Source organism: Oncorhynchus keta, chromosome 5, assembly GCF_023373465.1.
Source record: "Oncorhynchus keta strain PuntledgeMale-10-30-2019 chromosome 5, Oket_V2, whole genome shotgun sequence".
Lineage (NCBI taxonomy): Eukaryota > Metazoa > Chordata > Actinopteri > Salmoniformes > Salmonidae > Oncorhynchus > Oncorhynchus keta.
In genome coordinates, this window is record NC_068425.1 from 32,590,926 (window position 1) to 32,616,588 (window position 25,663).

General features: G+C 42.7%; 1 protein-coding gene and 1 long non-coding RNA gene across 5 annotated transcripts; both read left to right on the top strand.

Annotated features, from left to right (window-relative positions):
- The first annotated feature begins 574 nt into the window (after window positions 1-574).
- LOC118372799 (metalloproteinase inhibitor 2-like) lies at window positions 575-23,893 on the top strand. Its single transcript, XM_052519635.1, has 5 exons — window positions 575-972; window positions 19,306-19,406; window positions 19,513-19,621; window positions 21,300-21,424; window positions 21,605-23,893. Exons 1-5 carry the CDS (start codon window positions 843-845, stop codon window positions 21,800-21,802), a joined length of 663 nt encoding a protein of 220 aa, XP_052375595.1. The 5' UTR covers window positions 575-842; the 3' UTR covers window positions 21,803-23,893.
- LOC127930163 (uncharacterized) lies at window positions 12,339-19,299 on the top strand. Of its 4 annotated transcripts, XR_008137086.1 has the most exons (4): window positions 12,339-13,395; window positions 13,436-18,237; window positions 18,315-18,548; window positions 18,627-19,299. It is a non-coding gene; the product is annotated as an uncharacterized LOC127930163 (long non-coding RNA). The 4 variants fall into 4 exon arrangements; XR_008137085.1 differs by having other exon boundaries at window positions 18,315-19,299; XR_008137087.1 differs by having other exon boundaries at window positions 12,339-13,344; window positions 18,315-19,299.
- Window positions 23,894-25,663: the final 1,770 nt, after the last annotated feature.

A 25,663-nucleotide genomic window follows, 5' to 3' on the forward strand; every position in this document is an offset into this window, starting at 1 on the left:
AACACAGGGCTGTGTTGTTACTCACTATACAGTAATAACACAGGGCTGTGTTGTTACTCACTATACAGTAATAACACAGCCCTGTGTTGTTACTCACTATACAGTAATAACACAGGGCTGTGGAAGCACACTGAGAGATATTTGAACTTGGGAAAAAGTACAACAAAGTTGGTCAACAGTTGTGGATAAATGCTTATAGAAAATCACATGACAAGAGCAGGCGTTATTTTAAAAGGTTGTAGACATCAGATAGTACATGTTTGGAATTAGTGACTTGTTATTTAGGAGTAGCCTAGGCCTAAATCCAACCTTTACTCAAGTCACATATTTAGATAATGCCATGAGGATACATAAGGTATGGAAACTGAGACTTCATAGCCTACATATAAAGATATACATAATGTCAGCTAGACTCTTAGACACATTATGTAAGCCTAGCCTGTTGATGAAAAGCGACCTCATTGTTACTAGAGCTCATTCAACATGAATCTGCTGTTTTATAGAATACTCCGCCTGCCTGCCACTGGTTTGGTCCTGACTGGGGGAGGAGCTCACAGCCCACCATAAAAGGCAAGGAAAACACATTTCTAGGTGTCTGTCAGTCTGGAACAGTCTAGAAGGGAAAGAGCAATGTTCTAGTGTAGTTTACATGTCACACTTTCATTAGTGCGATCCTTTTGTGATATTTGGCGAAACAATCGACTTCACGACCTGAAAAGCTTGGGACTGAATATATATTTGTGTTTCTGTTCTTTAGCTGCCGTGGGGTAAACATTTTCCCTCCACGCGATAGATTGATAGATTTGTTCATACAGTCGACAGTAGAATAATTCGTTTCCAAAATGACTTGGTCCATAAGCAGTTGTTTCATTACTCTGGTCGTCCTGTTCCTCTGGCGGGTGGAAGACATCGCAGAAGCTTGCAGTTGCTCCCCTGCGCATCCTCAACAGGCTTTTTGCAATGCAGACGTCGGTAAGCAATTTTGGCAACATTTGTTTCTCTTCACATGTTGATAGATATGCTACTACACTGTATCAAGCAAGACAGGCTACTACACTGTATTTTTTGCGCATCATACAGAATTGTCTGTGGTCGTTGTAACTTTGTATAATTTTCATGCCATGATCATTAGGCCTATATTTACGTATTCTCACACAATTATTTGCATAATTAAGTATGCAACAGTAAAACGGGCTTCAGCCAGGGTTCTCAAACCGTGTTCCTGGATAGCTGCCCTCCCGTGGGTTTTCTACACCAAGTGTTCTATGTTGCTATAGGCCTACAGTATGCCTTCAGATTCATTGTTATTTGTCCAAAAGCTAAATGATATACACCAAAATGTAAAATGAATATTTTCCTACATTTAGCCCAAGGCACTCAGTTGTAGTGTAGACTTCTTGGTGTAGACTATTATGACAATCAAATAATAGTGGTAGGTTATATCAATCATCTTTGACAGTTCATTTGTTTCACTATTTAAGATGGATGGCCTGCTTTATTTACAACATACTGGGAATACAAGAGGGAATGGTGATGGGTGGACCTCTCTCTCACACCACACACACGTACACACACAGCACTTTGTTCAAAACAAATGTTCAATTCAACATGAAATTATCCAATACTTCACATACTTGACATTTTACAGAGAGAACCCATCAACCCCCCCTCCTCTCTCTCTCCTTTTTCTTTTTCCTGTCCCACTGATGCTCTAGAGTAGTCTTATACCAGACACTGCCCTCTATAGAGTAGTCTTATATCAGCAGCTACTGTACCAGACACTGTGCCCTCTATAGAGTAGTCTTATAGCAGCAGCTACTGTACCAGACACTGTGCCCTCTATAGAGTAGTCTTATATCAGCAGCTACTGTACCAGACACTGTGCCCTCTATAGAGTAGTCTTATATCAGCAGCTACTGTACCAGACACTGTGCCCTCTATAGAGTAGTCTTATATCAGCAGCTACTGTACCAGACACTGTGCCCTCTATAGAGTAGTCTTATATCAGCAGCTACTGTACCAGACACTGTGCCCTCTATAGAGTAGTCTTATATCAGCAGCTACTGTACCAGACACTGTGCCCTCTATAGAGTAGTCTTATAGCAGCAGCTACTGTACCAGACACTCAGACCCATGTTCTTCTCCAGATAATTTAAATCACCTTGGGGTCACATGAAGGGAGATATTCTCAAACACAACCAGCTAAGAATATTCCAGCGTCTGTCTTTGTGAAATAAACACAGGATAGTTGTTAATTCTGTGGAATGTGACTGACCTATGCCTGGCTCATAGTGGATTTAACAAGGTCAAAATATGATTGAAATGTATCCATTTAAAGTGATCTGTTCTTTCAAAGGTGCTGTCATTGCTGTTGTGATGTTAACATCCATACAGGCAGATACAAATAAACAAAGCTTGTGTACTGCATTGTGGGTAAATACTGTTTGTTGTGAGCTCTACTATGGATGGTTCTCTGGCCAGATCCTTGCATTGGTCATCAAAGTGTACCATGAACAGGCAAGATGTTGGGAGTCGAGTAGCACAATCCACTGTGTTGTGACTGAGAACTGTTATTCTGGGACCTTCTACTCTATCAAATCAAATCACATTTTATTGGTCGTATACACATGTTTAGCAGATGTTATTGCGGGTGTAGCGAAATGCTTGTGTTCCCAGCTCCAATAGTGCAATAATATCTAACAATTCACAACAATACACACAGATCTAAAGGTAAAAGAGTGGAATTAAGACCTCTAGAACCCTGGACGGGTTCTACCCTGGTCCAGCCCAAACCACCAGAACAACCACTACAGATGATAGATTCCTTCCACTGCAGCCACTATTACTACTGTATAGTTACTACTGCTAGCCTGTGTGCAAATGGAATCTGGGAAACATGGGCTTTGGTGTGAGGTCCAGGCAGCGTCGCTCATGTTCATTAGGCCACCGTAGAGAAACGTTGTGTAACGGAAAAAGAAAATGAGCGTTTCTTATTTGTCAAGTTTAGGTAGTAGACCTTCCTCCCCGTTTCAGACAGTTTTCTTCAGTTTCATGACTTGTGAACACAACCCAGTGCTCTCTTAGAGAAAAAGTTTCCAAAAGGTTTCTTCAGTTTCATGACTTGTGAACACAACCCAGTGCTCTCTTAGAGAAAAGGATTCCAAAAGGTTTCTTCAGTTTCATGACTTGTGAACACAACCCAGTGCTCTCTTAGAGAAAAGGATTCCAAAAGGTTTCTTTGGTTGTCCCCATAGGGGAACCCTTTTTGGTTCCAGGTTGAACCCTTTTGGGTTCCATGTAAAACTCTCTGTTTGAAGGGTTCTATTTGGAACCCAAAAAGGTTCTACCTGCAACCAAAAGGGGTTCTTTAAATGGTTCTCCTATGGGGACAGCCGAAGAACCCTTTTAGGTTCTAGATAGCACTTTTCTTTTTCTAAGAATGTACTACAGCATCCACGTCCGGCCTGAAGGCTAATGACTGTATATGTTCTTTAAAGAACCAGGGAATCCCACTACTTCTACTGTATTTGAATCAATTCCACTCCAACATTGCTCATCCTAATATTCCTTTTACCTTTAGATCTGTGTGTATTGTTGTGAATTGTTAGATATTATTGCACGGTTGGAGCTGGGAACACAAACATTTCAGTAAACCCGCAATAACATCTGCTAAACATGTGTCTGCGACCAATAAAATAGTATTTGATCAAATTGTATTTGATTTAGTCATATTAGGCCAAACCTTTGGTTTCCCCTGACGAGGATCTGTTTCTGGGCCTCTTTCTCTTCTGATTTGATCAGGTACAGACCACTGCCTGTTTGGGTTACTTGTCTTTACATAACTAACTTATGCTAACGAGAATCTCTAAACAGTGACCGGCTTGTCTTGATGTTTAAATACAGTTTTTTAGGGACTTTCTTCATGGTTGTGAGCTGGCTCAGCCTGTGGTGTGTATATATACAGCAGTTTACTTATTCTACTTATTCCACCGTTTCTCTGCTATAGGTTGCAATGGCACCAGAGCTCGTAGAGTTTCACGTTTTAATAGCATGTGCACAAGGACAGTGAAATGCCTTTCTTGCGAGCTCTAAACCCAACAATGCAGTATTCAGTATCAATGTAGTACTAAAAATAACATAAGGTGAACGTAAGATGAACATGAGAAAGTAAGAAGCTGCAGTACAGTATATACAGAGTCAGTTCCAATACCATATGTCCAATGTGCAGGGATACTGGAGTGATAGAGGTAGATATGTATAGAGTGCTGGTGACTAGGCATCAGGATGTATGATAAACAGAGTAGCAGCAGCATAAATTATGTGTGTGTGTGTGTGTGTGTGTGTGTGTGTGTGTGTGTGTGTGTGTGTGTGTGTGTGTGTGTGTGTGTGTGTGTGTGTGTGTGTGTGTGTGTGTGTGTGTGTGTGTGTGTGTGTGTGTGTGTGTGTGTGTGTGTGTGTGTGTGTGTGTTTTGAGGATTTGAGGGCCCATACCAAACTTTTTCAACCTCCTGAGGGGGAAGAGGCCCTGTCACTCCTTCTTCATGACTGTGCGCGTGCGTGTGTGGACCAATTTAAGTTCTTAGTGATTTGGACATCGAGGAACTTGAAGTTCTTGACCCGCTCCACTGCAGCCCCGTTGATGTGGATGGGGGCAAGCTCAGCCCCATGTTTCCAGTAGTCCACAACAAGCTCCTTGGTCTTACCGACATTGAGGAAAAGGCTGTTGTCCTGGCACCACACCGCCAAGGTCACTAACCTTCTCCTTGTAGGCTGTCTCATCGTCGCTGGTGGTCAGGCCTACCACCGTCGGCTTGTCATCAAACTTGATGATGGTGTTGGAGTCAGGCACGGCCACGCAGTCGTTGGTGAACAGAGAGTACAAGAGAGGACTAAGCACACACCCCTGTGGGGCCCCTGTGTTGAGGGTCAGGGTAACGGAGGTGATGTTGCCTACCCTCATTACCTGGGTTCGAACCATCAGGAAGTCCAGGATCCAGTTGCAGAGGGAGGTGTTCAGTCCCAGGGTCCTAAGCTTGGTGACGGGAATGGTGGTAGTCAATGAACAGCATTCTCACATACAGTACCAATCAAAATTTTGGACACATCTACTCATTCAAGGCTTTTTCTTTGTTTGTACTATTTTCTATTATTATGTCAAGAGTGTGCAAAGCTGTCATCAAGGCAAAGGGTGGCTACTTTGAAGAATCTCAAATATGAAATATATTTTGATTTGTTTAACACTTTTTTGGTTACTACACGATTCCATATGTGTTATTTCATAGTTTTGATGTCTTCACTATTATTCTACAATGTAGAAAATTGTAAAAATAAAGAAACCCTTGAATGAGTAGGTGTGTCCAAACTTTTGACTGGTACTGTAGGTATTCCTCTTGCCTAGGTGTGTGAGGGCAGTGTGGAGTGCAAATGAGATTGTATCGTCTATGACTTTGTTGGGGCGGTATGCATATTGGAGTGGGTCTGGGATGATGGAGTTGATGTGTGCCATAACCAGCCTGTTAAAGCTCTTGATGATTAGATGTGAAAAAGTTTGGACACATCTACTCATTCAAGGCTTTTTCTTTGTTTGTACTATTTTCTATTATTATGTCAAGAGTGTGCAAAGCTGTCATCTCGACCTCTGAGAGCGAGATCCCCCAGTCCTCTGGGGCCTCACGCATGGTGTGGTTATTGTCGAAGCGTGTGTTAAATGCGTTGAGTTAGTCTGGTAGAGAGGCATAGTTGGGCAGATCACTCCTGGGTCCTCCTTTGTAATCTGTAATGGACTGTAGCCCCTGGGCTCCCGAATCTAGCGGTCTAAGGCACTGCATCTCAGTGCAAGAGGCATCATTACAGTCTCTGGTTCAAATCCAGGCTGTATCACATCCAGTCGTGATTGGGAGTTCCATGGGGAGGCACACAATTGGCCCAGCATTGTCTGGGTTTAGCCAGGGTAGGCCGTCGTTGTAAATAAGAATTGGTTCTTAAATGACTTGCTTAGTTAAATTAAGGTTAAATAAAAAATAAATACAAAATATGCGAGGGGCGTAGAACCTGTGTAATATGATTCCACTTTATTCCTATGTTGTCGTTTTGCTCGTTTGATGTAGAAACACAATCCTGTTTAAGAGATTAGTGCAGCAGAATAAGGTTTAGGTTTAAAGTCAAAAGTACAACGGCCTTTTCATTGCACTTTCATTTCATTGACTCTAAAAGGCTGTGAATCAGGGTTGGAGTCAATCCTATTTCCATTCAGTCAAATCAGAAAGTAAACTGCAATTCCAATTTGAGGAAGATTAGTGCTTGTAGTTTACTTCCTGAATTGACTGGATTGAAACGGAATTGACCCATGACCTGTCAACGGTTTCTAGTATGAGAACACTGGACACTGTTTGCTTTGCTATTGCACAACGATGCCTTGAAGTTGGCAACGTGGTGACATTGCAATGGCCTTGTCATCCCGTCTGATGGAAATGAGGAAATCGAGGGCCAGTGAAGAGCACGACCAAGCATCTGAACCTGTTGAGAAAGTCTCTGGCACACACTGCCTTTTAAAACCCAGCTGTGTAAACCCATAACCTCTGGAAGGACTTTTCATCTCTGGAAATTCCTTGGTCGATTTTCACCACTGAAAACCAGACAATATTCTTTGTAATTTTCCCGATGCCATTAACGAGCTAAGCTATGATGAAGGGGTATTTTTATACACAAACCATTCTGATGAAGTAAATCATTGGCCTGCTTCAGAGTTGACCTCATTTGGCCTGGTGTACTAGTTTGGTGCTGGTCCCTGTCTTCAGGATACATCGCATTTCTTAACACAAGAGGTTCATTTTGGGACCTCCTGCCCTCTCAGTAGAGGTGACTGGCATGAATGACACTGTGTCAACCTAGTTTCCGTGTGGTCCATTGTAGGTTGGTGTGGTGGACGGCGGCTTCGGTCACTTTCTTTAAAGGAGCTTCAGTATTTGTCTTCTACTGAACAGAGGCCAGTAGGGGGAGTAGGAAAGATGGGAAGCGAGTGTGTCGCACAGGGCTGGGAATTGCCAGGGACGTTGTGATACAATATTATCACCATACTTAGGTGCCGATACGATACGTTTTGCGATTTTCACAATTCTGTATGTAATTGCAATTCGATACTGTGATTTTATTGTTTTGATGCTCCAAAAATATTGCTCACCATTTGTCTTCTGCAGAGGGACAAGAGAGAGCCGTGAGAAAACTAGGTTTGATCAGTCATGGAAATAAAAGTGCTGAAAACACTGGTGTTTTGGTGCAAGTACAGCCAACTAGCGCAAAAATAATATTGCGATATAGTCAAAACGATACAATATATCATAAAAAAATGGTGTCCCGGTATGTAACTGTATCGACCCCGCCCATCACTAATGTCACAGGCAGCAGGTGACATTTGAACCCATGCTGACACTGGTAGGTGTATGTTCTGTTGCTAGACCACCAAGGCCACTTGGTACCTTTTGTTGTCTTTAGGCAGAGGTGTACAGTCATTTCCAGGGGTGGAGTATTTCATTGTCTGTCTGACATGTACTGAAGTGTACGGACTTGATATCCTGTTCGCTCCTTGTGGACTACTGCGATAACAACGCCATGTACTGAATATACTGGAAGTCTTCTTCTAATTGGCATCTCCAGACAGTTTATTCAATCATGAGAAGGGATTGACCAGAAGCAAATCCATTTCCATCCACATGAATTGAAATCCTCCCGTCAGGGCTGACCGGTTACGGAGCCCTTCGATGCTGCTCGACGATCAGATGTTATGCCAGTCATGCATTTGACCAAGCAGTCCACTGCCTCGTATTGCTTCTAGTTAGAGGGGTGTGTACCTATGGAGACATTTTGGGAAAAGGAATGCAAACCTTTTGGGATCTGAAAAAAGTAGGCTGACTGGTTTCTGCTCTGAAGACAGGCCCTGCTGCAAGCTGTGTCAACAGACGATACCATTAAAACCACATCCTTTTCTGTCCAAAGCAAAATCTGCACCAGCTTTGACATCACAACAGCTCCTTATGTACTCAGGGTTTGGCTGGGCTGTTTGTTTATCACGTGGATAGGTTGGCTAACGGTTGTTCATTCTACTAAGTGAGATGATATTTCCATGCTTTTGAAGTCTTGAGCGGATAACTAACGCAGACGAGTGCTTGAATTGGGACAGTGTTCATCAGGCTTACCAGCACTTTACCAGAATTTAACTGCCTGAGTATCGACACCTCTAGGTTAGTCGCTGTAAAACATGAATACCGGCATTGTGAAATTAAAGCGGACCGGCACCTTTTCATTCTACTTCAAGCACTGATACAGTCTGTCCTGTGTAGTATGGTAAGACAGGACGGATGAGGACTGAGACAGTCTGTCCTGTGTAGTATGGTAAGACAGGACGGATGAGGACTGATACAGTCTGTCCTGTGTAGTATGGTAAGACAGGACGGATGAGGACTGATACAGTCTGTCCTGTGTAGTATGGTAAGACAGGACGGATGAGGTCTGATGCAGTCTGTCCTGTGTAGTATGGTAAGAAGACAGGCAGTCTGGTGTAGTATGGTAAGACTGAGGACAGTCTGTCCTGTGTAGTATGTTAAGACAGGACGGTTTAGGACTGATACAGTCTGTCCTGTGTAGTATGGTAAGACAGGACGGTTGAGGTCTGATGCAGTCTGTCCTGTGTAGTATGTTAAGACAGGACGGTTTAGGACTGATGCAGTCTGTCCTGTGTAGTTTGGTAAGACAGGACGGTTTAGGACTGATACAGTCTGTCCTGTGTAGTATGTTAAGACAGGACGGATGAGGTCTGATGCAGTCTGTCCTGTGTAGTTTGGTAAGACAGGACGGTTGAGGACTGATGCAGTCTGTCCTGTGTAGTATGGTCAGACAGGACGGTTGAGGTCTGATGCAGTCTGTCCTGTGTAGTATGGTAAGACAGGACGGATGAGGTCTGATGCAGTCTGTCCTGTGTAGTATGGTAAGACAGGACGGTTTAGGACTGATACAGTCTGTCCTGTGTAGTATGGTAAGACAGGACGGATGAGGTCTGATGCAGTCTGTCCTGTGTAGTTTGGTAAGACAGGACGGTTGAGGACTGATGCAGTCTGTCCTGTGTAGTTTGGTAAGACAGGACGGTTGAGGACTGATGCAGTCTGTCCTGTGTAGTATGTTAAGACAGGACGGTTTAGGACTGATACAGTCTGTCCTGTGTAGTATGTTAAGACAGGACGGTTTAGGACTGATACAGTCTGTCCTGTGTAGTATGTTAAGACAGGACGGTTTAGGACTGATACAGTCTGTCCTGTGTAGTATGTTAAGACAGGACGGATGAGGTCTGATGCAGTCTGTCCTGTGTAGTATGTTAAGACAGGACGGTTTAGGACTGATGCAGTCTGTCCTGTGTAGTTTGGTAAGACAGGACGGTTTAGGACTGATGCAGTCTGTCCTGTGTAGTATGTTAAGACAGGACGGTTTAGGACTGATGCAGTCTGTCCTGTGTAGTATGTTAAGACAGGACGGTTTAGGACTGATGCAGTCTGTCCTGTGTAGTATGTTAAGACAGGACGGTTGAGGACTGATACAGTCTGTCCTGTGTAGTATGTTAAGACAGGACGGTTTAGGACTGATACAGTCTGTCCTGTGTAGTTTGGTAAGACAGGACGGTTGAGGACTGATGCAGTCTGTCCTGTGTAGTATGGTAAGACAGGATGGTTGAGGACTGATGCAGTCTGTCCTGTGTAGTATGTTAAGACAGGACGGTTTAGGACTGATATAGTCTGTCCTGTGTAGTATGGTAAGACAGGACGGATGAGGTCTGATGCAGTCTGTCCTGTGTAGTATGGTAAGACAGGACGGATGAGGTCTGATGCAGTCTGTCCTGTGTAGTATGGTAAGACAGGACGGATGAGGTCTGATGCCATCTGTCCTGTGCAGTATGGTAAGACAGGACGGTTGAGGGTCTTTGGCAGCACTACATCATGAGCAGCTATACTTGACGTTTCAGAGAAATGTACCATAAACCAGATTTATGGGTTTATATTTCAGTTAGTGAAGAGGTGTGATGACATGCAACACACAATTCCCTGAGGACAGTTCCTGTTGAGTTTATGGACAACCATTAGATTTCATTCCTAGTAGATTCTCCAAAATGATCGAGGGACACAATGGGGAACACTTGATGTGACAGCTAATTGTTTGGTTTGAGTGGATTGATGAATTTGGCATTGCTGCGGAGGGAGCAAGCTCAGTTGGTAGAGCATGGCAATTGCAACATCAGGATAGTGGGTTCGATTATCAGAACCACCCATACGTATTAAATGTATGGGTACATGACTGAGTCGCTTTGGATAAAAGCATCTGCTAAATGGTATACTGTATATGGAATGAGGTTTAGATTGGATAAAAGCATCTGCTAAATGGTATACTGTATATGGAATAAGGATTAGATTGGATAAAATAGTCTGCTAAATGGTATACTGTATATGGAATGAGGATTAGATTGGATAAAAACATCTGCTAAATGGTATACTGTATATGGAATAGAGGCTAAATTAAATAAAATAAAAGCATCTGCTAAATGGTATACTGTATATGGAATGAAGATTAGATTGGATAAAAACATCTGCTAAATGGTATACTGTATATGGAATGAAGATTAGATTGGATAAAAGCATCTGCTAAATGGTATACTGTATATGGAATGAGGATTAGATTGGATAAAAACATCTGCTAAATGGTATACTGTATATGGAATGAGGATTAGATTGGATAAAAACATCTGCTAAATGGTATACTGTATATGGAATGAAGATTAGATTGGATAAAAACATCTGCTAAATGGTATACTGTATATGGAATGAAGATTAGATTGGATAAAAACATCTGCTAAATGGTATACTGTATATGGAATGAAGATTAGATTGGATAAAAGCATCTGCTAAATGGTATACTGTATATGGAATGAAGATTAGATTGGATAAAAACATCTGCTAAATGGTATACTGTATATGGAATGAAGATTAGATTGGATAAAAGCATCTGCTAAATGGTATACTGTATATGGAATGAAGATTAGATTGGATAAAAACATCTGCTAAATGGTATACTGTATATGGAATGAGGATTAGATTGGATAAAAGCATCTGCTAAATGGTATACTGAATATGGAATGAAGATTAGATTGGATAAAAACATCTGCTAAATGGTATACTGTATATGGAATGAAGATTAGATTGGATAAAAGCATCTGCTAAATGGTATACTGAATATGGAATGAAGATTAGATTGGATAAAAACATCTGCTAAATGGTATACTGTATATGGAATGAGGATTAGATTGGATAAAAGTGTCTGCTAAATGGTAATTTACTGTCTTTCTTTTGATTTGACTTAATCATTTTAGCTCCTAGTGGAGCAAAGAGCCTCAACAGTGTATCTCCAGCAAACCCAGTTCAGATCAGTTTCCTTAACGTCATTCCAGGTGAATCCTAGTTCCTACCCTCTTCATCCCTTCTTCATTGGTTCTTCTCAATGTCTTCCTCGATGTCCAACCCTGTGGATCCCACTGAAGTGCCTGTCTTGTTAGTCTTTAGAGGGCAGGAATAGAGAGCAGGAATAGAGAGCAGGAATAGAGAGCAGGAATAGAGGGCAGGAATAGAGAGCAGGAATAGAGAGCAGGAATAGAGAGCAGGAATAGAGAGCAGGAATAGAGAGCAGGAATAGAGGGCAGGAATAGAGAGCAGGAATAGAGAGCAGGAATAGAGGGCAGGAATAGAGAGCAGGAATAGAGAGCAGGAATAGAGAGCAGGAATAGAGAGCAGGAATAGAGAGCAGGAATAGAGAGCAGGAATAGAGAGCAGGAATAGAGGGCAGGAATAGAGAGCAGGAATAGAGAGCAGGAATAGAGAGCAGGAATAGAGAGCAGGAATAGAGAGCAGGAATAGAGAGCAGGAATAGAGAGCAGGAATAGAGAGCAGGAATAGAGAGCAGGAATAGAGAGCAGGAATAGAGAGCAGGAATAGAGAGCAGGAATAGAGAGCAGGAATAGAGAGCAGGAATAGAGGGCAGGAATAGAGAGCAGGAATAGAGAGCAGGAATAGAGAGCAGGAATAGAGGGCAGGAATAGAGAGCAGGAATAGAGAGCAGGAATAGAGAGCAGGAATAGAGAGCAGGAATAGAGAGCAGGAATAGAGGGCAGGAATAGAGAGCAGGAATAGAGAGCAGGAATAGAGAGCAGGAATAGAGAGCAGGAATAGAGAGCAGGAATAGAGGGCAGGAAAACAGAGCAGGAATAGAGAGCAGGAATAGAGAGCAGGAATAGAGGAATAGAGCAGGAATAGAGAGCAGGAATAGAGAGCAGGAATAGAGAGCAGGAATAGAGAGCAGGAATAGAGAGCAGGAATAGAGAGCAGGAATAGAGAGCAGGAATAGAGAGCAGGAATAGAGGGCAGGAAAACAGAGCAGGAATAGAGAGCAGGAATAGAGAGCAGGAATAGAGAGCAGGAATAGAGAGCAGGAATAGAGGGCAGGAATAGAGAGCAGGAATAGAGAGCAGGAATAGAGAGCAGGAATAGAGAGCAGGAATAGAGAGCAGGAATAGAGAGCAGGAATAGAGAGCAGGAATAGAGGGCAGGAATAGAGAGCAGGAATAGAGAGCAGGAATAGAGAGCAGGAATAGAGAGCAGGAATAGAGAGCAGGAATAGAGAGCAGGAATAGAGGGCAGGAATAGAGAGCAGGAATAGAGAGCAGGAATAGAGAGCAGGAATATAGAGCAGGAATAGAGAGCAGGAATAGAGAGCAGGAATAGAGAGCAGGAATAGAGGGCAGGAATAGAGAGCAGGAATAGAGAGCAGGAATAGAGAGCAGGAATAGAGAGCAGGAATAGAGAGCAGGAATAGAGGGCAGGAATAGAGAGCAGGAATAGAGAGCAGGAATAGAGAGCAGGAGTTGTCGGCCGCTGGCTGAACCAGAACCCTTCTCCTCCTCTACAATTAAATGACATGCATGGACATTTTTCCATCTGCATATTGTTCTAAAATGTTTGCTGATGACCAAGCAAGTGTCCCAACTAGTCTATTTGTTGCTTGTGAAAGAAAGTACACTCTGTTCCACAACCACTCCTGATCTTGTTGCAGCCTGCCAGATAATTATTCTTGTCTTTTCACAGCCTTTGGTTATCTTGTTTTCAGGTAACATTGGCATTTCCTATAATGATTTTATCTATGGTCAACTGTTTTCAGGTAACATTGGCATTTCCTATAATGATTTTATCTATGGTCAACTGTTTTCAGGTAACATTGGCATTTCCTATAATGATTTTATCTATGGTCAACTGTTTTCAGGTAACATTGGCATTTCCTATAATGATTTTATCTATGGTCAACTGTTTTCAGGTAACATTGGTATTTCCTATAATGGGTCAACTGTTTTCAGGTAACATTGGTATTTCCTATAATGATTTTATCTTGAGACCGAGCGCAAATCAACTGGTGTGCAACTCTGGTTAGAAATGAACACACACCACACACTCCATGTTAGTCATAATCATCATTCAGTGGACCCTCCCAGGTTTAACCTCTGCACGGTGGAGTTGCATAGTAGTCTGGGAAAGTTACTAGGATGAGTAGTTTAGCCTTCCCATAGATTACAAATGAACTTGAAATGGAAAGTGTTTTGGAAATGCTGTTTTACAATGTAACACTGAATGGGTAACTGGAATCCTAAAACAAATGTCAGATGTTTCCAGAGCCATAACTGAGTGCTCCCTTTGTGTTCCTTTTTTTGAATGATTGTCTCACAATTTTAATCAAGGAGTTCTAACTTTTTAATGACTTGTAAAATGTTTAATTGACAGTCAACAATGAATATGATTATAAATCCTTTATAAACCCGTAACCGTATTGTAAAGTGTTACCCTTTAACTCAGTTTAGGGGGGACAGTCAGAGTGAACAAGGAGTTGGTTTATGATCAGCCACTTCCTGGTAAATCTACCCTCCTTGAACATCTGTCAACAGGCTTTTATCAAGGCCTTGTTTAAGTCCTATCTTTTTGAGTGCCCTTTTCAGTGTCCATCCATACTGTGCTGCCTGTACCCCCCTTCCAGCATGGTGGTACCTCATTTCGGCTCCCCTTGGGGGCCAGGCAGAGCGTGGTGTTTGTTGACTACACAGTGTACACTGTTGTTATGGCACAGGGCCAATGAGAGCAGACTGTAACATGCATCACATCTCCCATCCAATTACACTGATGTAGTGTGTCAACCAAACACAGCCTCAAATGGCCCCAAGGGACACATACAACCACTGTGAGACGTCCAATAGCAGCCCCACTGTTCCAGCAGCTCTATAGTGTAATGAATCTGATGGCTACTGGTAACCATCCGGTCATTCAGACAGGAGGTGTGTTTTTATCCCCACTGTTAGACATACATGTGGCAGATAGAGGTTAAACCATTTGGATTTAAACCTGAGGAAGATTAAATGTATTAGTTTGTTTCTGGACTTTCTCAGTTCATTCTTCGTAGGTTTGGTGATTGGAAAATCGGATGGTGTTAGGAGTTGAAATGGGGAAATGGTAGGACTCATGATCTGCTCAGGTTCAATGGAGAGGGACATTACATGTCACGATCCAATCATGTTAGTGTATTTTCAAAAGGAAATACCAAATTGACAAAATGAAAAAATGACATTACATGAGGAGAGTACTGTATTAGCCATGTACACAGAACCCACATCTCATTTCCAAGAGCAGACTAGTTTCACAGTGCATTTCAGACCGACAGCATTGTCCACCAATCCAGGTGACGCAGCACAACTGTGTCACTCCACAGTCCAGTCAGTCGATATATCCTTGCTTGGTGCCTTTGGAACATTCCACCTGACTTACTTTACCATCGGAGGGAAGCAGAAGTGTCCGGTGTCTGATTCCTGCTCAGCCAGTGAGGATTGTTTCTGCACACCGGTCAAGGGGATGACCACCAATCCCCCTGGAGGAGCAGGAGGGTTTCCCTACACTGGTTGTCCATGGGGCTGTAACACTAGCAGCTGTGTGTTTCAGAATGGCAGAGTGTGGAACACAGAGGGGAAGAGGGAGTGTGTGTGAGTCGATCATTCTGCAAGGATCACTGTGTGTGTGTGTGTGTGTGTGTGTGTGTGTGTGTGTGTGTGTGTGTGTGTGTGTGTGTGTGTGTGTGTGTGTGTGTGTGTGTGTGTGTGTGTGTGTGTGTGTGTGTGTGTGTGTGTGTGTGTGTGTGTGTGGCCTCAGAGAAAAGGTGCTCTGTGCTTCCGTCTGAGACTGTTTGTAGACTATAGTGAGACTGTTTGTAGACTATAGTGAGACTGTGTGCAGACAGTTGTGTAAAGTACATAAGTAAAAATACTTTAAAGTAATACTTATGTAGTTTTCTTTGTTGTCTGTACTTTACTTTACTATTTATATGTTTGACTACTTTAACTTTTATTTCACTACATTCCTAAAGAAAATAATGTACTTTTTACTCAAGTAGTGTTTTACTTGGCGACTTTCACTTTTACTTGAGTCATTTTCTTTTAAGGTATCTTTACTTTTACTCAGGTATGACAATTTGGTACTTTTCCCACTACTGTGTGTAGACTATAGTGAGACTGTGTGTAGACCTTACCCACTGGGCCCAGACGTCAATTCAATCTCTATTCCACATTGGTTCAATGTCATTTAATTGGAAGGACGAGGAAACCATGTTGATTCAAACAGTGTGTGCCCAGTGGTTAGAGTCTGTATGACTGCGAGGGCTGCCCTCTCAGAGCTGTTCTGATGCACACAGCAAACCATGCAGCCTGGGTAGAGTTTAGTGCTTTTTCCTGACTATGAACTTGATCTTAGTTGACTTCTCCCTCTCTGTCGATCCTGTTGGCTTCTCTCTTGCTTCTCTCTTCCCCTGTCTCTCTCTCCCCCTGTCTCTCTCTCCCCCTGTCTCTCTCTCTTCCCCTGTCTCTCTCTCCCCCTGTCTCTCTCTTCCCCTGTCTCTCTCTCCCCCTGTCTCTCTCTCTCTCTTCCCCTGTCTCTCTCTCCCCCTGTCTCTCTCTTCCCCTGTCTCTCTCTCCCCCTGTCTCTCTCTTCCCCCTGTCTCTCTCTTCCCCTGTCTCTCTCTCCCCTGTCTCTCTCTCCCCCTGACTCTCTCCCCTGTCTCTCTCCTCTCTCTCTGAATGTCACTGCTAGCATATGGTATTGGTATTGCTGGCCTGTCTCTCTCTCCCCTGTCTCTCTCTCCCCCTGTCTCTCTCTCCCCATGTCTCTCTCTCCCCCTGTCTCTCTCTCCCCCTGTCTCTCCTCCCCATGTCTCTCTCTCCCCCTCTCTCTCTCTCCCCATGTCTCTCTCTCCCCCTGTCTCTCTCTCCCCTGTCTCTCTCCCCCCCTGTCTCTCTCCTCTCTCTCTGAATGTCACTGCTAGCATATGGTATTGGTATTGCTGGCCTGTCTCTTTCTAAACACATGAAATGGTGATGAGGATGATTCCACAACTGCAGAATGATTGCAATTCCTGCCACTCCTTAACTCTGTTTCCCTGCCTGGAGATATTCTACATTCCTCCATCACTCTCAACATCCTATCTCCTAGTATTCTCTCTCTCTCGTTCTCTTTTGTCCCTCCCTCTCCGTTCTCCCTGTCAACAGTTTGACTCTGTAAAACCTTAAAAGGAAATGTTATTCTCGGTCCGTATTGTAATCCAATTAAGGCACATGCTTCATACTTCTTAGACAAAGTATAAATTCCCTAAAAGACTGTTCTTAGCCGTACCTGCGGTCGCCACCTTGGGGAATTGGACGACTGAACCCAAAGTAAACATCTGTTTGACATTAGTCTCCAGTCTGATTCACAGCTGAATGCAGCTAGGGCTGGACTGCACTGAGGTGAACCTCATCTTTCATTCATAGCAGCGTTTTCCACACTGCCCTTTGTTTGTTGCTAGGCAGTGGTACAGTTGTGGTTTTAAAAACCAATAGAAGAGATGTTCATATTAAAGGGATATTACACTCTAAAGTCAAAGTTTGGCAGATGTATTTCTTTTTTATCTCAAAAGGGATCTTGTGTTGAGGAAAGTCCACGTCCCAGGCTATATATTGTGTAGATCCATAAATACACATCCCAGGCTATATATTGTGTAGATCCATAAATACACATCCCAGGCTATATATTGTGTAGATCCATAAATACACATCCCAGGCTATATATTGTGTAGATCCATAAATACACATCCCAGGCTATATATTGTGTAGATCCATAAATACACATCCCAGGCTATATATTGTGTAGATCCACAAATACACGTCCCAGGCTATATATTGTGTAGATCCATAAATACACATCCCAGGCTATATATTATGTAGATCCATAAATACACATCCCAGGCTATATATTGTGTAGATCCATAAATACACGTATATACATATATCATTTCCGTATTTGTGGTGCTTATCTTTTCAATGTATTTTTGGTTGAGGAGTAGTTGGCTCTGCCGAACCGATTGCAGGGGATGTGGAGCCATCTTAAGGTCTGTAAACCTCTGGCAAACTCTGACAACGGAGTGTAGTGTCCCCTTTAAGTAGCTGGTACAGCTATTAGAAAAACAAAAGTCTACTGTAATTTCATTGGATCAGGATGTCTGCAAAACAAAAACAAACTGTAATTCCAGTGACAAAGCAACAAGTACATCTATGTGGTGTACTGGTCCTAATGATGACAGACAGTTGTGGAATAGAGGGAACTTTAACATCGTTACAGAGGAAGTTCATCTGTTTGGCAAGGACCATGTTTTTCCACTCCAACCTTTCTGCCTATTTCTTCCTTCCTTGTCCAACAACAAATCCTTTAAAAATCTCCTGAATCAGACTGAAATGAGGAGAAAGAAGAAAAGAGAGGCTGGTTTGTGTCGCTGTCAGCACCTTGTACCCAGACTGATGGGCAGAGGGCTCGGGAGGAGGGGCCTGGGCCCGACAGTGTGTGACAACGTCTAGTGTGTGACTGATTTCCTGTGCGCATGCGTGCATTCTGGTTAAATTTTCCAAAAGATTGCTGACGAGCTTCCTCAGAGCAGGCCAGGCACATTCCTCTCTCAGATTACAGCTGATGAAACACTCATGTGCCTCAGTCTTCCTACCAGCACCTGGTTGGCACCTGAACCATCTGCAGACCAGACAGGGCAGCATAGTTAAACCAGGTGTGTTGAATTAAAGACAGGGCAGCATAGTTAAACCAGGTGTGTTGAATTAAGGACAGAGCAGCATATTAAACCAGGTGTGTTGAATTAAGGACAGAGCAGCATAGTTAAACCAGGTGTGTTGAATTAAAGACAGGGCAGCATAGTTAAACCAGGTGTGTTGAATTAAAGACAGGGCAGCATAGTTAAACCAGGTGTGTTGAATTAAAGACAGGGCAGCATAGTTAAACCAGGTGTGTTGAATTAAAGACAGGGCAGCATAGTTAAACCAGGTGTGTTGAATTAAAGACAGGGCAGCATAGTTAAACCAGGTGTGTTGAATTAAAGACAGGGCAGCATAGTTAAACCAGGTGTGTTGAATTAAAGACAGAGCAGCATAGTTAAACCAGGTGTGTTGAATTAAAGACAGAGCAGCATAGTTAAACCAGGTGTGTTGAATTAAAGACAGGGCAGCATAGTTAAACCAGGTGTGTTGAATTAAAGACAGGGCAGCATAGTTAAACCAGGTGTGTTGAATTAAAGACAGGGCAGCATAGTTAAACCAGGTGTGTTGAATTAAAGACAGGGCAGCATAGTTAAACCAGGTGTGTTGAATTAAAGACAGGGCAGCATAGTTAAACCAGGTGTGTTGAATTAAAGACAGGGCAGCATAGTTAAACCAGGTGTGTTGAATTAAAGACAGGGCAGCATAGTTAAACCAGGTGTGTTGAATTAAAGACAGAGCAGCATAGTTAAACCAGGTGTGTTGAATTAAAGACAGAGCAGCATAGTTAAACCAGGTGTGTTGAATTAAAGACAGGGCAGCATAGTTAAACCAGGTGTGTTGAATTAAAGGAGAAGCAAACGACCAGAGGAATCTAGGACCAGGAGGGGAACCAGACTTTCATCTGTTTGGGAGCAAAACCTCGCCAATATGTTACACCCAAACAGTCTACACTTATGCACAGTCTGAACGGACGGTAAAAACGTGGGTCTATAAAGCATTTTACTGTTGTTCTCTTCCATCCCATAACACCCTTAAACCATCAGTGTCTGACTGACCAGTAAAACGGAAATAGATTATTTCAGTAGAGTTAAAACATGTCTCCCTCTCTTCCGCTCTTCTAGTGATCAGGGCCAAGGTGGTTGGAAAGAAAGTGGTTGAGGCTGGTAATGACGTCTATGGCAACACCATCAAGAGGATCAAGTACGACATCAAACAGATCAAGGTATGAACAGACTTTTTATTAGGTGCTTTCTGCAGTCAGTGAAGTTCAGACCTGCATATGGACATGTTTGATAGGTCCTTCTCTTCCTCTCCTTGTGATTGGATAGATGTTCAAAGGTCCTGACCGGGATATCGACGCCATCTTCACTGCACCCTCCTCAGCCGTTTGTGGGGTTACTCTGGAAACCAACGGCAACAAGGAGTATCTCTTCACAGGTGCGGTTCTCACTATGTTACCAAGATCTATTGCCAGTACTGGTTCAACTACCAATAAATGCTTACAGCATTATGACCATCCCACTGACCATCCTACTGACCATCCTACTGACCATCCTACTGACCATCCCACTGACCATCCTACTGACCATCCCACTGACCATCCCACTGACCATCCCACTGACCATCCTACTGACCATCCCACTGACTACATCCTACTGACCATCCTACTGACCATCCTACTGACTACATCCTACTGACTACATCCTACTGACCATCCCACTGACCATCCTACTGACCATCCTACTGACCATCCTACTGACCATCCCACTGACTGCATCCTACTGACCATCCTACTGACCATCCTACTGACCATCCTACTGACCATCCCACTGACCATCCCACTGACCATCCCACTGACTACATCCTACTGACCATCCTACTGACCATCCTACTGACTACATCCTACTGACTACATCCTACTGACCATCCCACTGACCATCCTACTGACCATCCTACTGACCATCCTACTGACCATCCTACTGACATCCTACTGACCATCCTACTGACCATCCTACTGACCATCCCACTGACCATCCTACTGACCATCCTACTGACCATCCCACTGACCATCCTACTGACCATCCTACTGACCATCCTACTGACCATCCCACTGACCATCCCATCCTACTGACCATCCTACTGACCATCCCACTGACCATCCTACTGACCATCCCACTGACCATCCTACTGACCATCCTACTGACCATCCCACTGACCATCCTACTGACCATCCCACTGACCATCCTACTGACCATCCCACTGACCATCCCACTGACCATCCCACTGACCATCCTACTGACCATCCCACTGACCATCCTACTGACCATCCCACTGACCATCCTACTGACCATCCCACTGACCATCCTACTGACCATCCCACTGACCATCCCACTGACCATCCTACTGACCATCCTACTGACCATCCCACTGACCATCCTACTGACCATCCCACTGACCATCCCACTGACCATCCTACTGACCATCCCACTGACCATCCCACTGACCATTCCACTGACTGCATGCTGTATGAGAAAACAAGTACTTTAGAACAATACATTTTGGTACAACTTCAGGTTTTAATTTATAATAATTTTTTTTAAATCAATGTTTGTTTTTAAATGAATGATGTATAGCCATTGATTCTTGACGAATATAGCTTGTCTATTAGTAATGTCTTTAGTTCAACTGTTGTACCCCATCATAACCCAAAATACAAGCTTGTTTTCATTTGAATCACATGCATGGTCAGTGTTTGCATCCATAGCTCTGTCTATGAATTTGAGGGTGGTTCCGTTTCTTCAGCCCTTCCCTCAGCTTGTTACCCAAACCGTGGCGGGGTGTCTGCTTTGTTATTGTTGGAACTGCAGATTTCTAAATGAATCATGACAAATGTTATACATGCTTATGAATGAACCATTTTATCATTCTTATAAATGTTTATAAATATTGAAATATGAATTGATTTGAAGTATTTATGTACACTAGTTATAAATAGTTTATGAATGCTTATTCAAGTTATTATAAAGTGTTACCCACTCGAAGAGTTCCAGTGTTCCTGTCTGTATCAGTATGTTTTCTCTATGGGACATAGACTCACTATCTCCTCTGTCTGCAGGCAAGCTGGAGACGGATGGAACCATGCATGTAACACTGTGTGACTTTATTGAGTCTTGGGAGGCCATGAGTGCCACGCAAAAGAAGAGTTTGACTCAACGCTATGAGAGTGGCTGCAAGTGCAAGGTGTGTGTGGGTGTGTTTGATGGGAATTATATGAATATTACAGTACACCAGTTTTGTTCAATATTTACACAGCACATTTTCTTAAAAAGATTACTCTGGTCACATTGGCAAACGCTAGAGAATTGGGGTAATGATCAGTCGGTGATCTGGGTCTTTCTCTCTTTCTGCTCCGATCCACAGATCATCCGCTGCACTTCCATCCCCTGTACGATCAGCGCCCCAGAGGAGTGTCTGTGGACGGACTGGGTGATGGAAAAGAGCCACAGTGGTCCCCAGGCCCAACACTTTGCCTGTATCAATAGGAGCGATGGGTCCTGTGCCTGGTACAGGGGGATAGCACCCCCCAAGAAGGAGTTCCTGGATATTGAAGACCCCTAAACTCTTCAGGCCATCCACTCACTATTCAGAGTGACTAAAGATGTCTGCAATTAATACATGGAAAAAACAAAAGTACGCAAAGCTACGAATCCAAATAATTATGATTAAATGAATCAGTGAAGTAGTTAATAACAATGAATTACAAGACCCATATTGACTTGTCCAGTTGTCCAGTTGTGATGTCACATAGAGAGGTCAGGTGACAGGTTGCAGGAAATAGTCCGTATGCAAGAGAGCAACAATCTGGAGAAAACAGCACTTTCTGACCCCCTCACCGCTCTAAAAGCGCTTACTGGTCACTTCTTGTACAAGTGCAATAAAAAGAAACTACAAATCAAATATAGAGCTTCAAGTATTAATTGATCTTGTGCCGTTCATTTGTCGCTCGCTTTTAAACTGGAACCAAAGGTGTTATTGAAACCCAAAAGGGTGATATCAAAGTGTTGTTGGCCGATGTGGTCGTGTTTCTAAATAGAACATTATTCCTAAAGAATACCATCCTAAAGCCTGGGGCATGTTCAGCTGGGCACAATATTGTAGAACGTTCAGATCGTATGTTATATACATGAAGAACAAACATTTTTCTCTGACATAAAGGAGAGAATCATGTAAGCTCTATTCATTGCATTTCTATCTGCAACATTCAACCTTTGCCTACAACATTCAACACTAGCCTCCTGAACGTAGCCCTGAAGTAGTTTAGGTCGAAACCAGGGCTTCAGTTTTGTAATGTCATTGACCAAATTAAACATGACTCAGATGCAGTGGAGGCTAGTGGGAGGAGCTATAGGAGGATGGGCTCATTATAATAGCTGAAATTGAATAAATTGAACGAGTCAAACATCTGGTTTGATACTGTTCCATTTATTCCATACCAGCCATGACAACGAGCCCGTCCTCCTATAGATCCTCCCACCAGCCTCCGCTGCTCAGATTATTTCTTCCTTGCTTCATAAGTCTGATAATATTATTCTTGGTGTATATTCTTCGGTGGGATAAATATTCTGTTCATTTTAATGTACTAGACAGGAGTGGTCTAAAAAAATAGGTGCTGTGTCGTATAACTAGAAGTGCTTCATCATTCCTATTATAATATTAACTGGCTTATCTAAGGTCTTACTATGGACCAAAACCCTTTGTTGATTTCTCTGCAACGGAGACTGTAAACCTGGCTGCTATGTTTATATACCTACACTGCACATGCCACACAGTACAGTCTGAAAACAAGGTCATTGAATCTTCCATTATTTTGTTATGTACGTATTTTATATTTGTTTAGTTCTGGTATCATTATAATATTTTGCTTTGGTTGTTTTGTCTCTTGGTGTAATGCCTCTGTGTAAGAACATATTTCATTAGAGAAATTGGGAGACTCGTTATACCTTTTTGCAAATTACATGTGTTCTTTGTAAAAAAAACACAAACTTTTTTGTTGTGTGAATATTCTCAAATTGTGATTGGGGTAAAGGGAATATGTTTGGCCCAGTTTTCTGTTCACTTGACAGTACACGTAGTTACTTCACAAAACAGATCAGACCCATATTGTAGCATGCCATAATCTCCACTGAAGACTTGTATTAGCTCCCCAAGCTATTGCCAAGGTTTTAGCTTAGCGGGCTAACATAGTCTTGTGGTGCATTGGACACCTGGGTTTGAACCCAGCCTGTCAGAGTAGCTTGTTGGTTACCGGTGCTCTGCTTCACCATGACCCGTCCTCTACAAGAGGTTCATCTACAATTACAGTTTTATTACTTCAGTAAAAACTGAACACAATGTTGTACTGCTATAATAACTTATCAATCATTTGCCGACAGGACAGGGATACTGTATCATATAACTCCAAACTTGTATATCCACGTAAAAAATATGAAATTCTTCTGTAATGTACATGGTATCAATTCTGTATTAGTAAGTGTCTCTTTATGTAATACTAGCAGAAAAGTAGAATGAAATTGGACGACTCGTGCTCGATCCACATGAGACTGTGGAGAAGCAACTGAATTTTTTGCATGCATATGACTCCTTGTGTCATTGGGACTGTATGGTATCTTCAGACATTGGACAGACGATACAAATAAAAGTTTAGATATACATCTGATGTGTTTATTTACTTGTTCGGCAATTGTGCAGCAGAATATGACACAATATTTCACCCATTATTATAGTAATTATTATTATGCCCATATTTGAGTTGTTTGTCATGCTGAATGTTTACGGTGGTGCAATGGCTCCTCCTGCTGGCAGATCTATGTGCCTGCCCGTGTTGACTGTATTTGATTACAGAGTGCCCTCCTCTGGAATACACTGGAAATGTACCATTAGTACCAAATTCCACATGAACAAAGTGGCCAAAATCACAGGATGGAATAAACTTTAGTGTGGGGGTCCATTAATGTTTATGTGACAGTTCAAGGCTATGTTAGATTCAAAAGTGCACCTTCTTAATTCAGGGCATCTCTTATTTGAGATTGCATGTGCACAATAAGTGATTCATATTCTTATATAAAAAAAACATTTAATTGGGGGGGTATGATACATTTATTGAGAAATTAAAAACAAGAAATACATAATAACATGCCATAATTCATGTTGTTACATAACAGCCAAGCACTGTGTTTTCAATTATATCAATCAATGAAATCCTCAGGATTTCCAGCACGTTGCCACAGATAGAACAATGAGCCATATGTTTCACCGGATGTATGAATCTGAGGCATCCGTTTGGCGTTTCCACTCACCACCAAATATGATGATGAGAGGAAGCCCAGTGGCCGGCAGTGGGACAAGATGGAGCGACATGGATTTTGGGCGGCTCTGAGCACTTGTTGGCTGCTTTTCCTTCACTTTGCAGTCCAACTCATCCCAAACCATCTCAATTGGGTTGAAGTCGGGTGATTGTGGAGGCCAGGTCATCTGATGAAGCACTCCATCACTCTCCTCCTAGGTCAAATAGCGCTTCCACAGCCTGGAGTTGTGTTGGGTCATTGTTCTGTTGAAAAACAAATGATTGTCCCACTAAGCGCAAACCAGATGGGATGGCGTATCGCTGCAGAATGCTGTGGTAGCCATGCTGGTTAAGGGTGAATTGTAAATAAATCACAGACGGTGTCACCAGCAAAGCACCCCCACACCACCACACCTCCTCCTCCATGCTTCACGGTGGGAACCACACATGCAGAGATCATCATTTCACCTATGCTGCATCTCATAAATACACAGCGGTTGGAAACAAAAAGCTCAAATTTGGACACATCAGACCAAAGGACAAATTTCCACCAGTCTAATGTCCATTGCTTGTGTTTCTTGGCCCAATTAAGTCTCTTGTTATTGGTGTCCTTTAGTGGTGGTTTCTTTGCAGCAATTCGACCATGAAGGCCTGATTCACGCAGTCTCCTCTGAACAGTTGATGTTGAGATGTGTCTGTTACTCTGAAGCATTTATTTGGGCTGTAATTTCTGAGGCTGGTAACTCTAAAGAACGTATCCTCTGCAGCAGAGGTAACTCTGGGTCTTCCTTCCCTGTGGTGGTCCTCAGTTTCATCATAGCGCTTGAAGGTTTTTGTGACTGCACTTGAAGTAGCTTTCAAAGTTGTTGAAATTTTCCGGATTGACTAATCTTCATGTCTGTTGTTTCTCTTTGCTTATTTGAGCTGTTCTTGCCATAATATAGACTTACCAAATATGGCTATCTTCTGTATACAATCCCTATCTACCATTCCAGTGTTTAATTGCTATATTGTAATTACTTCGCCACCATGGCCTATTTATGTCCTTAACTTACCTCATTTGCACTCACTGTATATAGACTTTTTGTTTTCTTTTGTTCTACTGTATTATTGACTGTATGTTTTGTTTATTCCAC

What these genes read in the sequence shown, in the direction of transcription:
- LOC118372799 (XM_052519635.1), top strand. Translation starts at nt 843, where the DNA reads ATGACTTGGTCCATAAGCAGTTGTTTCATTACTCTGGTCGTCCTGTTC. An exon ending in ACGACATCAAACAGATCAAG is followed by an intron (nt 19,407 to 19,512) that starts GTATGAACAGAC and finishes GTGATTGGATAG; the next exon opens with ATGTTCAAAGGTCCTGACCG. An exon ending in AGAGTGGCTGCAAGTGCAAG is followed by an intron (nt 21,425 to 21,604) that starts GTGTGTGTGGGT and finishes TCCGATCCACAG; the next exon opens with ATCATCCGCTGCACTTCCAT.